This window comes from Camelus bactrianus, chromosome 5 (genome assembly GCF_048773025.1).
Source record: "Camelus bactrianus isolate YW-2024 breed Bactrian camel chromosome 5, ASM4877302v1, whole genome shotgun sequence".
Lineage (NCBI taxonomy): Eukaryota > Metazoa > Chordata > Mammalia > Artiodactyla > Camelidae > Camelus > Camelus bactrianus.
In genome coordinates this window covers 42,635,377-42,655,275 of record NC_133543.1, presented here as the reverse complement: position 1 = coordinate 42,655,275, position 19,899 = coordinate 42,635,377, and the positions used below count along the sequence as shown (strand labels likewise).

At 37.8% G+C, this 19,899-nt stretch overlaps 1 protein-coding gene across 15 annotated transcripts in view; it reads left to right on the top strand.

Moving 5' to 3' along the window:
* The window catches only part of CCDC148 (coiled-coil domain containing 148), a 325,980-nt gene that overhangs the window by 61,959 nt on the left and 244,122 nt on the right, over positions 1-19,899 (top strand). For all 15 annotated transcript variants that reach the window (XM_074363720.1, XM_074363726.1, XM_074363722.1 and 12 more), the window contains 4 exons: positions 3,072-3,154; positions 5,924-6,075; positions 7,455-7,550; positions 7,631-7,812. In XM_074363720.1, coding sequence (XP_074219821.1) covers positions 3,072-3,154; positions 5,924-6,075; positions 7,455-7,550; positions 7,631-7,812 — 513 coding nt within the window. The remainder of the gene's footprint in view (positions 1-3,071; positions 3,155-5,923; positions 6,076-7,454; positions 7,551-7,630; positions 7,813-19,899) is intronic.

The following is a 19,899-nucleotide window of genomic DNA, read 5'->3' as shown; positions in this document are numbered from 1 at the left end:
GGAAATCTATACTAAGAAAACTAGACAATTGACATCAAAATATAAAATTACATTTTTATTTAAATTTATAGAATTTAATATTTAAATTTATAAAATTATATTTACTATTAATATACTTGCACAAACTACACCCCTTGAAGACCTTGATATACTTTCCCAGGAACACTTGCTCCCTTGTTTCAGAATAATTGTTTTCGAGGTTAAGGAGGAAGTTATTTATATTGGCCATGTGGTAAAGAATTACAATTACTATTTTAATAAGAACCTTTGAATAATAAAGTATGAGTTGTCTATTTGTAAGCCTTACGACTTTTACTATAGTTTCTGTTAGAAATATATATGATCTCTTGCTCACAATTTTAGTTCTAAAGCATTATTTTGAAAGTATCACCTTCACAGAGAGGATATCATGGGGTTTTACCAACAACAATTAAATGTTGTCTGAAAAGTTGTCTTTAAAGATGAATTTGAGACCAGTATTCATACTGTGTGACTCAGGCCACCTGAGAATTCCCTCTAAGTTCATTTCTTAGCCAACAGTTGTGAGATTTCCTTCTCTGCCCTCTGTGGTGCATAGCTTGGGATACACTTTCAAGAGAGATGCGGATCCAAATTCCGGGGAGGGGGTGGGTTGTAGGGAGAAGCAGATCAGATCAAATAGCTGAAGCTGCGTCTGAGTTACCAAGCTGTCTGATCTGCTGAGTTCCTTCCTTGTTGGAAGGATGGTTTGGACTTAAGCCAGCTCCAGTGCCCTAATTTTCTGCAGATCTGGCTGTTAGTTCCACTGAAGAAACTTTAACATCCTCTCTTGTTCTTCCTTTCATGATCCATGGCCCTTTGCGTATTGTTTCTATAAATGGATTCTGACATTCCATTCTCCAGCACCCCATGTTTCACCTGTTCTTCCAAAATCGGTAACAAAGTGGTTACCCTAGAGATCACAGGAAGCTCTGGGTAATTTTTGATTTTCTGAGGAGACTGATTCTACTACACCTAGAACTTTGGCAGCATCCTGGAAGGATGAGGACCTGTCCTGGAAATAGACTCCTGAGAGCTCAAAATGGTCCTCACCAGGCTAGTTTACCTTGTAGGTGATTGCATTGCAACTGGGCATATCTAGGAAGTAGATTAATATGTCATCTAGGCAAACGATCACACAAAAACTCAGGAGGGTTTTTGTAGTACTGTCATATTCAGTGGTACCAGAGGACAGGCCAAATAGCATTAGGAGGGACTTAAATTGGCAGATTTGGACTTGGAAATTTGGCTTACCTGTGGCCCTTCTTCAGATGTGGAGCAGCTGTATGTGCTGCAGAGTTCCAACTTGGTGAACACCTGGAACCAAGTCTAGCGTGTCAGTGGTGAACAGGCAGAGTTCTCTTCCCCAAAGTTATCAACTTAATGCTCTTGAGTCCACCGAGTTTTTATCTATATTACCTAAATTATATCCTAAAAAAATCCGGAAATATTCTTCAAGATACTCCATGGAGAATAATGAATTTCATGGTCCTATAAATTAGGAAAATACTTTAAATTTCATCTCCTTGTTGGAGAACCTCAATGCACTTTGGCATAATCAAGTTTCTGAGAAATCTTGCTCTATGGAAACGTGTCTGATTTTGTTTAAGTCACCATTTTCCACTTTTTCCTAGTATCTTATTGACATTTCTGTTTTGTAGAAAACAATTTGGGAAATGTTAGCCTGCATTTACAGGCTAGTCCCAGAGTCTTGTAGTACTTGCTTCTGGATTTTGTTAGGCAATTAGGACAATTAGAGAAATGGGCTGGTCTTGTCTGATGGCTCAGGTTGTTAACCTAGGAAGCCAGGATGGAACTTACTAGAATTATCACCTGCACAGTAGCAGGTTGATCTCCTATATGAACAAAACCACTTCTCCTGTTGGAGGAAATATAAGGGGGCTGAGCTAGATGGTTTGTAAGTGCTATGTTTTTGTTTAGAATAGCCCATTATGAAATAGCTTCTGGATTTACTCGACTATTATGCACCCGTTCTCCATGTAACAGTTTCAAATGTGATCCTAAAAATACTTCTGACAAAAACTATATGCTAGAAAAATTGACAGTGAAGTGTCATCTACTACAGCACCCCTCCTTTATACATAAAAACAAAACCCTGTCCCATGGATGTAAATTGTCCTAGAAGATGATGGCACATATATAAAATAGAATATTCTGCAGCCACTGAAATAAATAATTATGAAAATTATTTAGAACTATCTTAAAATATTATTTACAAAGACCCAATATAAGATGGTAAATATGCCATAATTACAACTATTTAAAATATTCACGCATGTAGACAAGGGCTAGAAACATGCAGAAATGAAAATAATCATTGTGTTAAAGTGTGGTAATTGTTGCTATTTTCTTATTTTATACCATTTTTAACATTGTATTTTAACAATTATAATATCAAAACTCTTTCATGACTTCATTAACTCTGCCATAAATCAGGGATAGACTACAATATTTTTAGATGTCCATTGAGCGTTGGTTATAGTTTTACTCAAAAATGACTATATTTAAATGATATAGGAAAGGATTATTGAGATTTATCACTTTTTTGGTGTATACAAATATATACTTTTACTCCCATTTTCCTGGTTCAGGACCTCATTGTATCTGAACTTTATAAATAGCCTCCTTATCGGTCCAGGTTTGCCTATCCCCTCCTCTTCATCTTCCATCTTTGTTGGTCACCCCTCCTTCCAGCCCATCCTCTATCCTGCTGCCCTAGAAATCTTTCTGAAATGGTCAGCTTAATTAAAGCCCTCAGTGGCTTCCCAAAGCTATGAGCTCACTCCACCTGATACGATGTGATAATGTACCACACTATTGCCTTGCACAGACTATTACTTTTCCTGGAGTATTCACCCAAGCTTCTGTCTCAGTGTCCTGCATGCACCTAATCCATGTTAGGAATTTAGTATATGATCTGAATTAATGAACAGGTGAAAAAATATTTAATTGAGTGTTTCTACTGCTAGTTATTTTTTAAACCTATATATATGTTTATGATGTAGAAGAACTGATTGAGATGTCTATTTCAGATGTAAAATGGAATGTGAAATAAAATCCTTTCTCAATGAAGAGAACATTGGAAATGAATGTCTTTCTGACCTTTTGAATTTTGGTAAGTTTTTTTTTAATCCTATATTTAAAGGCGAGTTTCATTTTGAAGCTAAAAGTAGGCCACTTGGGACGATGCCAAAATGTCAAAATAGAGAGACTCAGAGCTCACCCTCTCCCACAAATACACCAAGAATTACATCTACAAACCCAATGAATCGCACAGAACACCTACTGAACTCTGGCAGAGTGCCTCTTGCTTTGAAATACAGGAGGATTCTCACAAAATCCGCTAAGAGAAAAAAAGAAAAAATTAAAAATCAGTGTGGGATGGGTCCTGCAGGGAGGGAGCGGCAAAGAAAGAAAGGCACCCTCATGCTGGGATGTCCTCTCCAGCTGGGAGATCAGTGGGGACAGAAGCAGAGCTTCTGAGGCTCAGAGGAGAAAGTGGCAGCCACTTGGCAGACAGAACGGAAACTGGCACAGAAGGTCTCTGCGATCCCCAGCCCTAGACGCGAGCTGTCAGGGACGAGCCAGGGCTGGCTCCTGGAGATCTGTCATGAGCCCAGGGAGAGGGCTGGGGCCCACTGCACAGAGGCAGCCTCAGGGGACTAGAGGGCGGTATGAGCTCTGGCTGGGCATGTGTGTGGAACAAAACTGCCTGGGACCCCCATAAAAAAACCTCCACTGCTGGTGTGCGTGGTGGGGGGAGGGGGTGCAACGCAGCCGCGCCGCAGCCCCGCCACAGCCGCTTTCTCTGTTTGGTACCATCCTTGGTGTGTTCTCGCGAGAAGAGAGGTGCGGGTCAGTCAGAGCTGCGGTGGAGCTAAAAGCTGAATCCATACCCAGCGGCCCTGCAGCTTCACAGGCTGGACTGAGAGGGTGAATTTACTCTCTCTGGCCCTTTGTGGACCTGTGCCCCTGGGAGGAACAGGCAGTGAGCGGAGTTCTGGCGCACAGCCCGGGTGAGTAAAGGTTGTTACAGCAGGCCAGTGTACCTTGCCTTACGTAGAGGCGGGGCTGGGGTCTGCGCCGACACTGTGGCACATCACGGACTCAGGTGTGTGACTGCACGCTCGCCACAGCTGGCCCTAGCACCCAACATTGGCAGGTATGTGCTGGTGGTTCCTGGGGCCCAGAACCTGGGGGACACCAGAGCGGGTGGCCAACATTCCCACAGCTCAGGCGGGGACAGCAGCAGTGTCAGCAGAGTACTGTGTAAGCCCACATAACAAGTGACAGACAATACCACAGAGGGCACCTCCCAGTGGACATCTCCTGCAGAGGTATGCTTAGCGATTCTTCTCAGCTAAAGCTCTCCAACCCTGCCTACCACACACCAAAGCTCAGAAGTGGGTCTAGAAGCCTCTATTCCAGCAACGGGGGAGCAGACCTGGCCCCTGTCAAGGCTGTGACAACCACAGAACAAAAAAGGAGGTCCCACTCCACAACAACAATTAGGGCAGGCTCTGATCACCACACCAACCACACCCTCAGTCAAAGGGATAACAGCCAAGACACAGGGCCAAAGTTAAAGATAAAGAAATGATTCTAAAGACAGTAAGAGAAAAACAAAGAGTTAGTTACAAGGGACCCCCCAGCTGATTTCTCTACACAAACACTGCTAGCCAGAAGGAAGTGGCAAGATATTTTCAGTCCTGAATTAGAAAAAGCTTTAGCCTATGGTACTCTTATCTGGCAAGACTATCCTTTAGAGTAGGAGAGGTAAAGAATTTCACAGACAACCAAGAACTAAAAGAATCAAGCAATACTAAACCTATCCTAAAAGAAATATTGAAAGATCTACTCTAAATAGAAAAGAAGCAGGAAACTATTAACACAAGAAAACCATAACTGGAAATGCGATAACTACAATGAGTTGCAAGAGAATAAACATGAAGATGTTTAAAAAAAAAAAAAAAGGACATCAAAATCATAAAAGGTAGGAGATGGGAGCAAGAAAATACAGATCTTTTGGTCTCTCTCTTCTTTTTTTTCTTTTTCCTTCATTCTTTTTAGGATGTGTTTGAGCCTACATGACTACCAGTCTAAAGCAAACAGATATAGTAAGGGGTTGATACACCTGAAAAATAGGGTAACCACAAATCAAAAACATGCAATAAAGTCACAAAAATCAAAAGAAGCCAAGCTAATACAAAGGAAAATGATCAAACCAGAAAAATACCATAGATATCACTTATATGGAATCAAAAAAAAAAAAAAGACAAATGAACTTGTTTACAAAACAGAAACAGACTCACAGACAAAGAAAACAAACTTAAGGTTATCAGGGGAGTAAAGGGGGTGGGCAGGGATAAATTGGGAGTTCAAGATTTGTAGATACTAACTACTGTATATAAAATAGGTAAATAACAAGTTCATACTGTATAGCACAGGGAACTATATTCAATATCTTGTGGTAACTTATGGTGGAAAAGAGTATGAAAATGAATAAATGTATGTTCATGTATGACTGAAGCATTATGCAGTACATCAGAAATTGAAACAAATTGTAAACTGACTATTCTTCAGTAAAAATATATATTAAGAGAAAAAAAAAAGTGGGCCACTCATTTCATGGTGGTTTGTGTGTGTGTGTGTTAATGAAGTTTATTCGTCTTTAGAGGAGTCCTGGGGATTGAACCCAGGTCCTTGTGTATGCTAAGCATGCACTCTACCATTTGACCTATACCCTCCCACTTCATGTTTTTTTAATATTAACTGCTGTTTGTCTTTTTTCTAAAGGAATCCCAAAATAAATCTGCATCCCGATGACCTGTTCTTGAAGAAGCTTAATAATGTGTTGATTTGATTTAATTTTGTTTCACCATAGAACGAGAGTTAGCAGAACAATGGTGCATATATCTTGAAAATGTGATACATCCTATTCAGCAATTGAGAGAAGATCTAAAATACAGACTGCATCCCATTTCACAGTGTTCACACTCACAGAGTGAGTTTAACTCTGTGAAAGTACTAGAAGAGGTCAGTGTATTACCTTTACTTTGTATTTTGGGGGATAGTGGAGATAATTAGGTATTTATTTATTTATCTGGAGGTACTGGGGGTTGAACCCAGGACCTTGTGCATGCTAAGCATGCACTCTACCACTTAGCTATATCCTCACCCCCTTACCTTTACTTTTAATAATGTAATATTTTATTTTTATCCCCATTGGAACAATTTGAGATAAGAAACACATATGTCTGTCGTGCTCTAGACTGGAATTTGAAACAACAGTGTAAAATAATTATAAATCAATAAAAAATGTTAAAAAAAAAAAAAAGAAAAAAAGAAACACATATGTCTGGTGTATTGAAATAGAAGATACAGCAAATTCTGTCTACTTGGTATCTGAAACATATCCCTGAATCTGCAAGCATGCTCACTTCTCACCTGGAATGTTACAGTGACCTTATAACTTGTCTCTCTGCTTTCATTCTTGCCCCTCCATCCACCAGTGTATTTTGAGATCCAGCCTTAGGGGAGGGGGATCAGGTCATTTCCCTGGTAAATCTCTGGGCTCCTGCTCACCCACAATTCCTCCCTGTACATCCAGCCCCCTCTCTACCTCTTCAGTCTCATCCCCTAACTGACACTCTCCTTTTCCTACTCAACCTTGTCTCACTGCTGCTGGCCTTCTTCCAGTTCCTCATATAAACCCGACTCCTTCCTGTCTCAAGGCTTTTGCACTGGCTGTCCCACTGATGGCTCTTTTTATCATTCAGGTCTTAGCTTAAATGTCCTCTTTTCTGAGAGGCCTGTCCTGATCAGCCACATGAGAGAAGCCACAGTCACTCGCCATTACCTCCCCCAGTTTTTACATCACTTACCTCCTCTGGATACTTTCTTACTTTTAAAATTAGTTTATTGACTACCTCCCTCAACTAGAGCATAAGCTTCGTTATCATAGTTTCACTAGGTGTAGAGTTTTAGGTGATTTTTCTTACTCTATTTTTTCAGTTATTCTGTAGTGTTGTCATATTGCTTTCACGAATAATTAAAAATCCTTGCACAGCTGGGGATTAGAGGCAAGGATGCAAAGAAAGGAGGGGGTGATTGAAGTACAGGCAATCTGATAAGCTCTCTGTCTGATCACAGACAAAATCCAAATGTGGGTGCAGAGTGGCTATGACTGAGCCCATTCTTGGGTTATGTGTCTGGAAGCCCCTTTAAGGCTCCTTTGATGATAACTGCCTGGTTAAGGCATCTCTTGAACCCTCTTTCATAGGTCCTCAAAGGGGCTTTCCCTTATCTAATTTGTCATCACTTATTGGCTTTTGTGAAAAATTCCTGTGACATTAAATATAAATATTGGCTAAATCAGAATAATTTGCATACTACTTGTTCTAAATGTCCTCTAGGTTGACTCTGTGAAGAAACAATTAAAAGCTGTCTTTGAAAGACTCAGTCTAGAGCAACAGAAAATAGAAAATAATCTTTCAGAATGGAGTGTGCAAGTAAGTGTGATACAGATAGTAATTTATCAGTTTGTCATTTACAGTAAATAGAACAATCATATATATATATATTTTTTCAGATACTAGATCATTCTTCAGAAGAAGGAATTAACCTACTTAGTGAACTGCCCATGGAATTTGAAACTTTGGAGTGTCCATACTCAGATTTGAAATCTTCAATCCTTAATGAGTTCTGTAGCTTCACAGAGAAATATCAAAAGAAACTTCAAGATTTTGATCTGCAGTTAGAAGACGTATACAGGTAAGATAAAGCTACTAGAATTATATAGATTTTTGCCACCACATTTTAATTTTTGTTAGGGGTCACTATAATTCTGACTTACCGTTTTTATAGGTACTATGTCATTGGAATACAATCTATCAATAAATGTTTAGATTGACTATTTATTGAATGGAGAGGGGTTTTTTTTCCTCCGAAGTAGTTACCCTGAAATAATGTTTTTAAAGGTTTTTATAAGGTTGAAACTTGATAAAAATACTCCTTATTTATCTCTTTACTGCACAAGTAAGAAATAGTTTTCAAACATGAATTTTTGATAACTATGAATTTTCACTTCAAGATTGATGCTCCTCTCCAGTGGGAATTCACAAATCAGTGCTAATAATTGATTACAATGGAAATTGTACCCATGGAATTATGTTACTTATAATCTACTGTGATTTTGTCCTATACTGAACACAAAGTATGTTGTATAAATTCTTTCTAGAACGTGCACTTTTAAAAAATTGAAGTCTAGTTGATTTACAATATCGCATTAGTTTCAGTTGTACAGCAACGCAACAAAGTGATTCAGTTGTATATTATATATATATATGTATATATGTATTTCAGATTATATTTTGTTACAGGGTATTATAAGATATTGAATATCATTGTTCCCTGTGCTATATAGTAAATCCTTATTGTTTATTTTATGTACAGCAGTTTGTATCTGTTAATCTCACACTCCTAATTTATCCCTCCCCCTTTCTCTTTCCCCTTTTGTAACCATAAGTTTGTTTTCTATGTGTGTGAGTCTGTCTCTTTTTCATGTATAGATTCATTTGTATTAGCTTTTAGATTCCACTTATCAGTGATACTATGTAATATTTGCCTTTTTCTCCCTGACTTACTTCACTTAGTATGATATTCTCTGAGTCCATCCATGTTGCTGCAAATAGCAGTAAGAAAATGTACTTTTGATTGAATCCTGAGAATAACAGTCTTCTTCTGAATGAGAACTATAGTGTTAAGTGATTTAGAATTTAGTTTTGGCAGGGTCATATTCTCTAGTGTAAATTCTATATTAAAATTTATTTAATGAACAAACCCAAAGATGCCACCCTGGGTCAGATCAACTGGCTACTTCATGTAGTCTTCTATATATGAAGTTTCTGGGGAACATTTTCTAGGAAAACATGCCTTTTACTCTATTATATTGACTTTAAGGTTTTTCCTAAAGAATGTATATTTAAAAGACAGGAAAACTATTGAAGGGACACATTTATAGTAAATTAGAAGTTAAAGGCTCTTCCTTTGAAGTCAGAGAAGATAAATGTGATGAGTATTAGTATGTCTTATATTTCTTAATGAATTGCTTGTGAATGAAGCTCCTCTATGTGAAATTACTAGTGTTAAGAAATGAATAACAAGGAAAATCTTAAATCCTACCAAGTGTAATTCTTTTCTTTGGTAGCTTCTTGAGCTGAACTCTTCAGTGACAGCTTCTACTTGTCTCAGCACACTTGGAAAGGCAATCTCGGGTAAAGTCTGCGACTTTCCTGACCTAAGCTGCTTTCTTACTGCTCTGTGGGAATGGTCATGTGTTCCTCCTGGGCAGACACGTTTTTGGTCTCCTAAGAGCCTCCTCCTTCTCTGCCTCTCTGTCTTCCTTTCTTTCTATCTTATAATAAAGTGGAGAAAAACATTAATATATCATTTATAGTTGATTGTTGAATTAATTACACTTTAATTGAAACTCAGTCACAGTGAAATATTAACCATGCACTTAGTTTGTTTCTAACTGTAAAATAAACATCCTCTCTCCCTCCCCATCCCAACCTTGTTAAAGAAATTTTAAAATTCTTCAAGCAAGAAAGAGAGGGTTTTTGTTTGTTTTGTTTTGTTTTGTTTTTTTAGTAATTAGACTGATTGTGGCTGTGAGGAAAATAAATCTGACTCTGTCCTATTAAAGCAAGTTGGCTGCCCCGTGACCTCTCCTCCCAGATGGTATCTTGTTCTCTAGGAAAGCTAGCTGAGACTGTGGTGTTTCTAGGCTAACAGCTCCTTAACGTGGAGGAGTTTGCCTTAGCAGCCTGTGGTGGCTCCCTTCCAGTCGGATCTATTCTTTAGAGCCAGTTATCTTGTCTTTATTTTAATCTAAACTCTGTTTCTGCTCCTCCTTTGTGCAACCCTGTGCCACTCAGAAGAAGTTGAGAGTCATAGCTCCATTGCCATTACTGAAGATTAAATAGTGAATAAGAGGAATACACATCACATACTAAGATTTCTGCAGAGAGAAGAAATACTGAAGAAAAAAATAGCTTAGAAAGCCTTGATGGAGGAAGTAAAATTCACTATGGAGTTTGAGGAATGGGTAGGATTAGATAAGGCAGGAAGGTGGTAATGAGGACATTCTAAGAAGGGATATTAAATGACTAGGCTGTAAACCCCTTGAAGTCAAAGTAATTTATTAGCATTATTTGTATCCTTAGCACCTAGCACATCCTGGCACATAGCAGCTTCTAAATAAATGATTGTGCAAATTGAGTTGAATTAAAGGTGAAAACAATGAAGGTGAGAGTGGTGAGGCTTGTTATGGGAGAGGTAGGAGTCTACTTCGGAGAAATATAGTTTCATAAATTCTAGTTTAATAGTCTGCTGGCCATGTATAATTATCCAGAATAAATTTTATGTAGTTAATGATATGTTTCACTTGATGAATATTTATTGGGTAATCCTTAATATACAGTGGTCTCTGCTAAGCTCCTTGGTAGAGGGTTCAACAGACAGGCTAGACTAGAATATGACCTTGCCTTTGAGAAAGCTTCAAATATTGCGGGGAAGCAACATATACGTGTGTACCCTGACCAAATGAAAACTACATGCAAACAACCGCTGAAGAGACTATTTTATAAACATGCTGGCAGGGAATGATGAAGCATCGATAAAATTGAATGAGATTTCAGAAGCAGTTTTATTGAAGAGGAAGAGAGTAAATGGGCTATTTTGAATAAATACACTGCTATTAAATAATATAACAATGCATAAATAGAATAGTAAATACACTGTTCCAATGAGCACAATGAATTGTATGTTCAATTGTAATATTAATTGGACTCTCGTTTGCCAATGTCTGCCTTTATTTTGATTTCTGTTTTTGATTCTAGTTATTTGGCCTTGTGAGAATTCACATAGGTTATGTACCTGTATGTGCACCCCTGCACAAGTGAGCAGGTGCCCACTGCTAAACCATAAGAAGGGTGAACAATCTGGGACATTTTAATTTTATTTTTTCAATTGTTTTAATGGAGGTACTGAGGATTGAACCCAGGACCTCGTGCATGCTAAGCATGCACTCTACCATTGAGCTATTACCCTCCCCCTGACATTTTTAAATTATAAGAAATTTTCACTGGGCTAAAGGCAGTGGACACCATAGTTAGTCCCAGTATTATTTTAATTCCCCCTATTTTGTAGCAGCTTGCCAGTTTAGGTTGGAATGACTGCATCCCCAGATCCAAAGTTACGCCTGGTTGGGAGCATTCACCAGTCAGCAACCTCATTCCCCCAGGCTACAGCAACTAGCTTAGGGTGGTCCAGATCAGAGTAAAGCTCAGAACTTTTGTCAGATCCTTGTGAGGGGTAGTGCCTTTTCTCCCCTGTGGATCTATCAAGAACGTCCATAGCTGTGCGAATGGGCCGCTGGCAGCTAACTTGTGAATGAAGGAAACAGTGCACAAGGAAAGGACGGAGCCCAGATAATCATGGGGAAACTGAGCTGGGAACCCTGTTTGACTGCATGGGAAGCCAACCTCACTGCTAGATTTTCAAGGGCAATTAGTCCATATTAATGCCTTAAACCAGTGTGAGTATAAAATTCCTAATTTTATACAGTAGTTGATTTGATTTCAAAATATCCATGACTCACGAAATTAATCTGTCAATCTAATACAGTCACAATTGAAGAATTATTAAACATTATTCCAAAAATCCATTAGGGTGATTAAGCTTGTAAAGTCACCCAAAGTTTCAAAATGAAGAATAATTGGGGTTAGGGGAGTGGTGAAACTTACACAGCCAAATATAAGCATATATTTTAATATTAAAATACATTAGAAAGTTTTATATATCTCTGTAATATGTAGCAGATCAGTGGAATAAAATAGAAATACAGAAAACAGAAAATATCTGTAAGAATTTAATTTATTATAAAGGTAAAAATTTTTAACTGAGGGGAAGATTGGATTATTTATATGATAGCATTAAAAACAGGCAATTAGAAAATAAGGTCAGATCTCTTTCTTATTCCATGTGACTCAGTAAACCCCAGGCACATTAAAATGTGAAGAAGAAAAAAATCATGAAAGAATTAGACTAAAAATAAAAACAAGTATTAAGTAATCTTGAAGATGGCTTTTTAAAACATGTTACCTGCAGTGAAAATCATAAAGAAAAAATTTAAATAAATTCAGTGACATAAACATTTAAAAAAATCTAACAGGGTATTTTTCTCAGGTGAGTTTTAAATCTTTAAAGAATCAATATGGACTTCCAGTCTTTGGTTCAGCATATAAGGAGCTTAGAATTTGTCACTTTGCTCTAACAAGGAGTAGAAAGTTGAACAAACTGGAAAATCAACAACTGTCCTTAACTACATCAGAGAGGTAATGTCACAGGGCAAACCACTGCCCCCAAAATTGGAGATGTAGGTGATACAGAGAATCACAAATTGCCTGAGAAGAAACCCATCAGCAGAAACCTTCACAGGAACCAAGGTTGGGGTAGGGAAACCTAAACAGTAACTGACAAATTGCTGGAAGCTGTGTGCTGACAACTCTGAAAGTTAAAAACTCTAGGGGGCCTGAGTCATGTGGGTCCCATGACTTTTGTTTTACCTCAAGGAGTTCTACCAGGTTCTCACAGTGAATATCTGAGAAAAATCCTCTCTTGCCTCTGGCCAGGGAAGGGGAAAGTGAACTATTTTGAAATACTCCAGAGCATTATGTTCTCAACAAAGGCTGCCCTCAGGGAAACTATTTTATCAGAGCCTAAACTGCTAGCTTTATCAGACCCTAACCTATCTGGGGGCAGGAAAATCCCCAAGTCCAACAGCTCTAGCTTTCCATGTGAGAGAAGGGAACTACCCTCCTCCAGCCCTCTCCAGCCATCCTGTCCCACCAAAGAGAGGGAAAATCCTGAGGATTGGTGAAGTTCACAGTCCAGGGACACAGGCTCCCTAAAAGCCTGAGATCTAATCATAGGACTATAGAAGGCTTCTCCTCTCCCCACATCTTACCACTGTATTACTAAAGGCCTATTTACCATAGTTCCTTTTACCCAGTACATCATGTGTGCCTTTAAACGACTACAGAAAATTACAAAGCATACTGAAAGGCAAAAAGTACTATTTGATGAGACTGAGCAAGCATCAAAACCAGTGTCAGATATGGCAGGAATGTTGGAATTATCAGACCAGGAATTTTTAAAAAACTATGATTATTAATATGCTAAGGGATTTGTAGGAAAAATTAGACATGCAAGGACAAAGGAATAATGTAAGCAGAGAGATGCAAATTCTAAGAAATAATCAAAGAAATGCTGGTGATCAAACACACTATGGCAGAAATGAAGAATACCTTATTTCGCATTGGACTCATTAGTTTACGGAACATGGCTGAGGAAAGAATCTCTCAGCCTGTGCATACGGCAATGGAATTTTCCAAAACTGAAAAGCAAGGAGAAAAAAGACTGAAAAAAAATGTCCAAGAACTGTGAGACAGCTACTAAAGGTATAAGATATATGTGTAGTGGGAATACAAGAAGGAGAAGAAAGAAAGAGAACAGAAGAAATACTTTAAGTATCAGAGACTGAGAATTTCCCCAAATTACTATCAGCACCAAACCACAAATCCAGGAAGTTCAGAGAACAGGAAGCAAGACAAACACCAAACAAAAATAAAAACAAAAACAAAACCCTACATCTAAGCAAATCATATTCAGTTTTCAGCAACTGTACTCCTTGATAATTACCCAAAGTAACTGAAAACTTTTGTCCACACAAAAACCTGCACGTGGATTTTATAGCAGCTTTATCAATTATTGCCAAAACTTGGAAGCAACCAAGATGCCCTTCAGCGGGTAAATGGATAAAACAAACCATGGTACATTCAGACAATGGAATATTACTCAACACCAAAAAGAAATGAGCTATTAAGTGATGAAAAGACATGGAGAAAACTTAAATGCATATTACTAAGCAAAAGAATCTGAAAAGGCTACATTCTGTATGATTCCAACTCTATGACATTCCAGAAAAGGCAAAACTATGGAGACAGCGAGAAAATTAGTTGTTGCCACAAGTTAGGGAGAGGGAGGTATGGATAGGCAGAGCACAGAAGGTTTTTAGAGCAGAGAAACCATCTGTAAAATATTACAGTGGTGGATACATACTATACTTTTATCAAAACCTATAGGATGTACAAAGCCAGGAATAAATCACAATGGAAACTATAGACTTTGCATGATAATCACATGTCGATTTAGGTTTATTGATTGCAACAAATACACCACTCTGGTCCAGGATGTTGACAGTGGAGAAATTTTACATGTGTGGGGACAGGGGGTGTATGGGAACTCTGTACTTTCTGTTCAAATCTGTTGTATATCTAAAACTACTCTAAACAATAAAGTTGGTTAATTTTAAAAATAAATAAAGAAGAATAAATAATTCCATTGCTATTTAACTGTTCCAGAGCATAGAAGAAGAAAAACTTCTAAGTTATGTTTATGAAGCAGACATAACATTGGTAGAAAACTTGATAACTATTGCACAGAAAATTATTGCCCAGTGTCATTTATATCTATTGACACAAAAATATGAAATAAAATATTATAGTGAATCTCCAGTGTTGATATTCATATACATTGAAATAATGAATCTAAGGAGATCCAATGCAGCTTATGTTTATGGACACTAAAATGCCACTAAAGGTTTTAGCATCTATTCTTAATGTAAAAATGTTAAAATTAATAGATGAATACTTTTTACCATTATAAAATATGTAAACCTTTCAAAATTTAATGGGGAAACAATAGAAGGAAACACCTTTGGAAGTGATGAGTATCTGCAATTACCTCCATTAATTAATGTTATCCTGTAAATACTAGGCAACAAAATGAGATGAGAAATATATTAGAGTTATAAGACGTATAAGGAAAGGGGAGGGAAATAGCTCAGTGGTAGAGCGTATTAGCATGCACAAGGTCCAGGGTTCAATCCCCAGTACCGCCATTAAAGAATAAACAAACAAACAAACCATATATTAAAAAAACATAGAACAAAGTAGGTAAAATTATCTTATTTTTGGATAATGGGATTTTATTTGGAAAATCCAAGGCATTCACCAGAAAAATCTATACAAGTAATAAGATAATTTAGTAAGATGGCTGGATATAAAATTATAAATACAACCAAACATGTTTTTATATATGCAAACAATGGCTATCTAGAAGATATAACCAATGAGGAAACATAGTTTGCAACAGCAACAATAAATATAGAATATCTCAGAGCTCATTTAGCAAGAAATGTGAAAGATCTATACTGTAGGAAGAAAACTTTAAAACATTACTTGAGAACATAAAACTTGAACCAGCCGTATCTTGATTTTAGAATAGAAGTTTCAACAATTCTAGATATTTACCTCGTCTATAAATTTAATCTGATTCCAATAAAATTATTTACAAGATTAAAAAAATACTAATCTGAATTTTAGTTTTACATGGGAAAAAAAATAAGCAAAAATAGCCCAGAAAGCCTGGAGGTGGAGAAACCAATCATGAAGGAGGACTCTTGCTATCTTATATTAAATATTTTGTAAATGATATCATGTTGTCATAAGAGATTAGTCAATGGATGTGATTTAGGTTCTAACAATCAAGAATGTTTGCATAATATGATTTGGATTTGGAATTAAGGGAGATAGAGACAGGGAGTGGGGCGCTCATTAAGCTCCTGTGGATCTTGGTCTGCAGTTGCAGCTTCCTGAGGTGGTAGGTGGGGCTTTTCCTAAGCACAACAGAGGCACTGTGATTTTCTGGGTGTTGGAAATTGCTCCTCCAGCCCTTCCAATTATAATGTAAATCAGTTACTATCTAGCCACCATACATTCTTTATGCTGAAAGAATTTAAGGGGTGTCTGCCATGTGCAACTAAACCTAACAGATGTACAGGTGTAAGAAGACAGGTGTTTCATATTCTGCTGAAAGGGAGTCTAAATTAATGTTAACTTTTCTGCAGAGAGAAGTTTGGTAGGATTTATCAAATCTCAAAGCACATATACACCTTGTCCCAATAGTTTCCATATCTTAATAAGGTATACAAATACCGTTAACCTTTGAACAATACGAGTTTGAACTGAGAGGGTCCACTTACACATTTTTTTTTCCAATAGTAAATGCTATAGTAACTATGATCCATGGTTGGTTGAATCTGCAGACACAGAACCTCAGATACAGAAGAGCCAAGTACTAGAAGGACCAACTATAAGTTATAATCAGATTTTTGATTGCAGGGAAATTTCAGTGCCCCCAACCCTCCCCTCCTCACACCACCCTGCCATATTGTTAAAGGATCAACTATATACTTGAATATATAGTAATTTATTTTTAGTTACTCATTGTAGTAGCTAAAGATTGATGAAAGAATCTCAATATCAATAGGGACTAGTTTTATACATTATTGTGCAACCATACAATGTATTATTTTCCAGATTTTAAAAAAATGTAAATACTTAACATTCATTGACACAGAACACTCTCCAAGGGTAGGGGTTAGGGTGTGATATAAGGTTAAGCAAATCTTGTACACAGTGAACAGTAAACATTGTGTAAAAGAGGAAAACTTAAATGTGTACTTGCTCATACACATACACACATGCATATATATGCTTAATTATATCTCAGAAATATGCAAAAATTGATAACATTTGTTGCCTTTGGGGAGGGAAGCTAGATGCCTGGGGGGGGTGAGTGTGAGGGAGAATTTTTATCATAACCCCCCTTTTATTATAGCTTTTGAATTTTAAAACCTGCAAATATATAACCTAGTCTAAAAACAAAGAATGTTTCTAAGGAAAAAAATAATAATAAGGTTAAAAATTAAATGACAAATGGGAAGTATTGGCAAATACCAGGCACAGAAAATTAAAATCCCTAATATATAAAGACACTGCAAATTAATAGATTGGTGAACAGCAAGAAGAGAAAAGTGACCAAAAGAGGTGAAGAAGTGATTTGTCATTTATATTTTCAACAAATATTTTTTGAGCAATTACTGGCATAAAATAGACGAAACTCCCTGTACTCATGAAGCAACTTGGAGACACACAACAAACTATAAACACAATATGTAAGTAAATTACACAGAATAGTGTATTAGAAGGTGATAAGTGCTATGAAGAAAATAGAGATTAGAGTGGAAGGGAAGTTGCTGGGGTTGTGGGGGTGTGGGCAGATGGCAATTTTGAAGAGAATTTTGGGTGTAGTCCTGGTTGAGAGAGTGACATTGTTATCAGAAAAGGGAAATAAGAATAACCTGGGTTCCTAGTCACCTAAAAAAAAAGAATTTTTGACAAGAGACAGAAAGCATGTTATAAGGAAGATTTTTATTAGTGAAGTAAAAAAGATAGTGGAAGTACGCTCTGAGAATTGGGAGCAGGCCAATCCAAGAGAGGAAAAATGGTGCTGCTCCTTTGTTTTTCCTGTTTTTATATCCTGGTTTTGTGATTGATTGATTGACCACTCAGGTTCCCTGCGCTCTGGCACGCCCATCCCCTTTTGGGCAGGTTCATTGGGTCAAGTTATACCACGGCCCTCTCCCATGCTCAGCTGCAGCGCTTTGATTTTAACTGGCTTCTTTTACTGGCCTTATTTAGAGAAAGTAAAAATTTCTGGGGTCCCTTTTCCTGAATGCAGACACTCTGCCATTTTCTGGGTTGTTCCTTTCCCCTTCCCCTACCCCTGCCCAGTGCTCATTTCTATCTAAACTGCCTAACAACATTGAAGGAAAGTCATGAAGCGGGTGAGAGGACTAACCGTGCAGAAATTTGAGATCTAAGTGTGCTAGCCAGTGTTTACTGCATGGGCATATTTCTGGCAAGTGGCTGGCATGGCAGGAACAGAGTGATAGATGGGGAGAGGAGTCGAAGTCGTGGTCAAAGAAGTGAGGGTGAGGGTGGGTCATTTAGAGCCTGGTAGCCATTTTTAAAACTTCTGATTTAATTCCAAGTGAAACAGGAAACTACTGGAAGCAGAAGTGTGAGAGAAGTGTGCAGAGTAAGAAGACCTAACGTACATTTTAGCAGGATCACTTAAGCAGTTGTTGTGCTTAAGATGGAGGAAAGGCGGGGCAAGAAAAGACTGAGCCCTTAGGAAGTTATTGGAATAATCCAGGTGGAAGATAATGGTGGCCTGGATCAGGAGGTGGAGGTGTGTGAACTAGTCAGCTTTTGGACACATTTTAAAGGGAGAACCAATAGCATCTGCTGACAGATTTCATATGATGTGTGAAAAAAAGAGCAAGAAAAGAAGAGTCCAAAGTTTTGAGGCTGAGCAACTGGAAGGATGAAGTTACCATCAACTGAGATGGGGAAGATTGTAAGCAAAGCAAGTCTGGCTGTGGGGAAAATCAGGTGTTTGGGTTTAGACCGGTTGAGTTTGATACTATAAGACGTCCAAGTAGAGATTTTGTGAAGACAGTCAGTTCTGTGAGTTTGGAGTTTGGGAGAGAGATCTGAGTTGCAGATACATGTTTGTGAGTCATCAGCACGAAACTGGATGTGATCACCAAAATAGTGTGCGAAGGGACAAAGGAGAAGGTACAGACTGATTCCTTGGATCTGCTGGCCTTACAGTGTCAGCAAGAAGAGGGGTAATAACAAAGAACACTGAGAAAAGTTCTGTGAGATATGACAAGGAAACCAAGAGAGTGCTATCCTGGAAGGCAAGGGAAGAGGGAGTGGTCAGCACTGCGAGCTGAGGAGGGGCGATTCACTGAATAGATGCTGCTAAGTCAAATAAAATAGGACGGATAGTTGACTGCTGTCTCTACATGGAGGTCATCGGTGACCATTTTCATGGAAGTAGTAAGAGCAAATGCCTGGCTGGGTTGGATTTGTGTGGATGGGAGGAAAGCGTTGAAGGCAAGTGAGCATAGATAACTATTTTGAGAAGTTCTTTTGCAAAGGTTAGCAAGGAAGTAGGGCCAGACTTTTGTATTGTTGCTTTGTCTTTTGTTTTGCCTAAAATGGGACAAACATTATTAAGTTTGAGGCTGATGAGAATGATCCAGTCAGTAATGGGATTTAGCACACAAGTAGAGGAATAAGCACAGATGGTTCATCTACTGCAGTCACAGGTGGGGATGCAGAGTGCATGGTGCCAATGCGGGAGGCGAGCTGATGTCATGGTGGCCGTCTGTGGAACTCTGGGTGGTAATTCTGAATACAAATGACAGAGATTTATGAAAACCTTGCTATTCATCAAAGCAATGAAAAATTTAAAGATACTTACATTTTTACCTATAAAATGATAAAAACACAAAAGAAATTTATCAAAGTGGGAGAAATGGGCGTTTTTATACATAATTAGCATATAAACTCCTTTGGAAGGCACTCTGGCAATATGTCATGAAATATCTTTATAAATGTAAATAATCTTTGTCACTTTAGAAATAATCTTAAAGGAAATAATCATAGAAATGACATAAATAGTTGGCTTCAAAGGTTCTCAATATTGTTTTTCTTTCTTTAGTGATAGCAACATCTTCAAAATGAGTAAACAGCCAACAGGTAGAGGATTCGTCTGATCAATTATGATATATCCACACAGTGGAATACCACACTGTCATTAATAATTAATGAACTTTTAATGACACAGGTAGTTGCAATCAGTTGCTATGCAAATAAAAATCAGGCCACAAAATAGTTTGCATAACATGGATTCTCTTTTTTTTTTTTTCCCTCTGAAAATATTACACCCATTTAGCTACAGAAAAGAAGACTGGAAGGTTATATACCCAAATAAACAATAATTATCCCCAGTTGGTGACATTATAAATAATGTTGG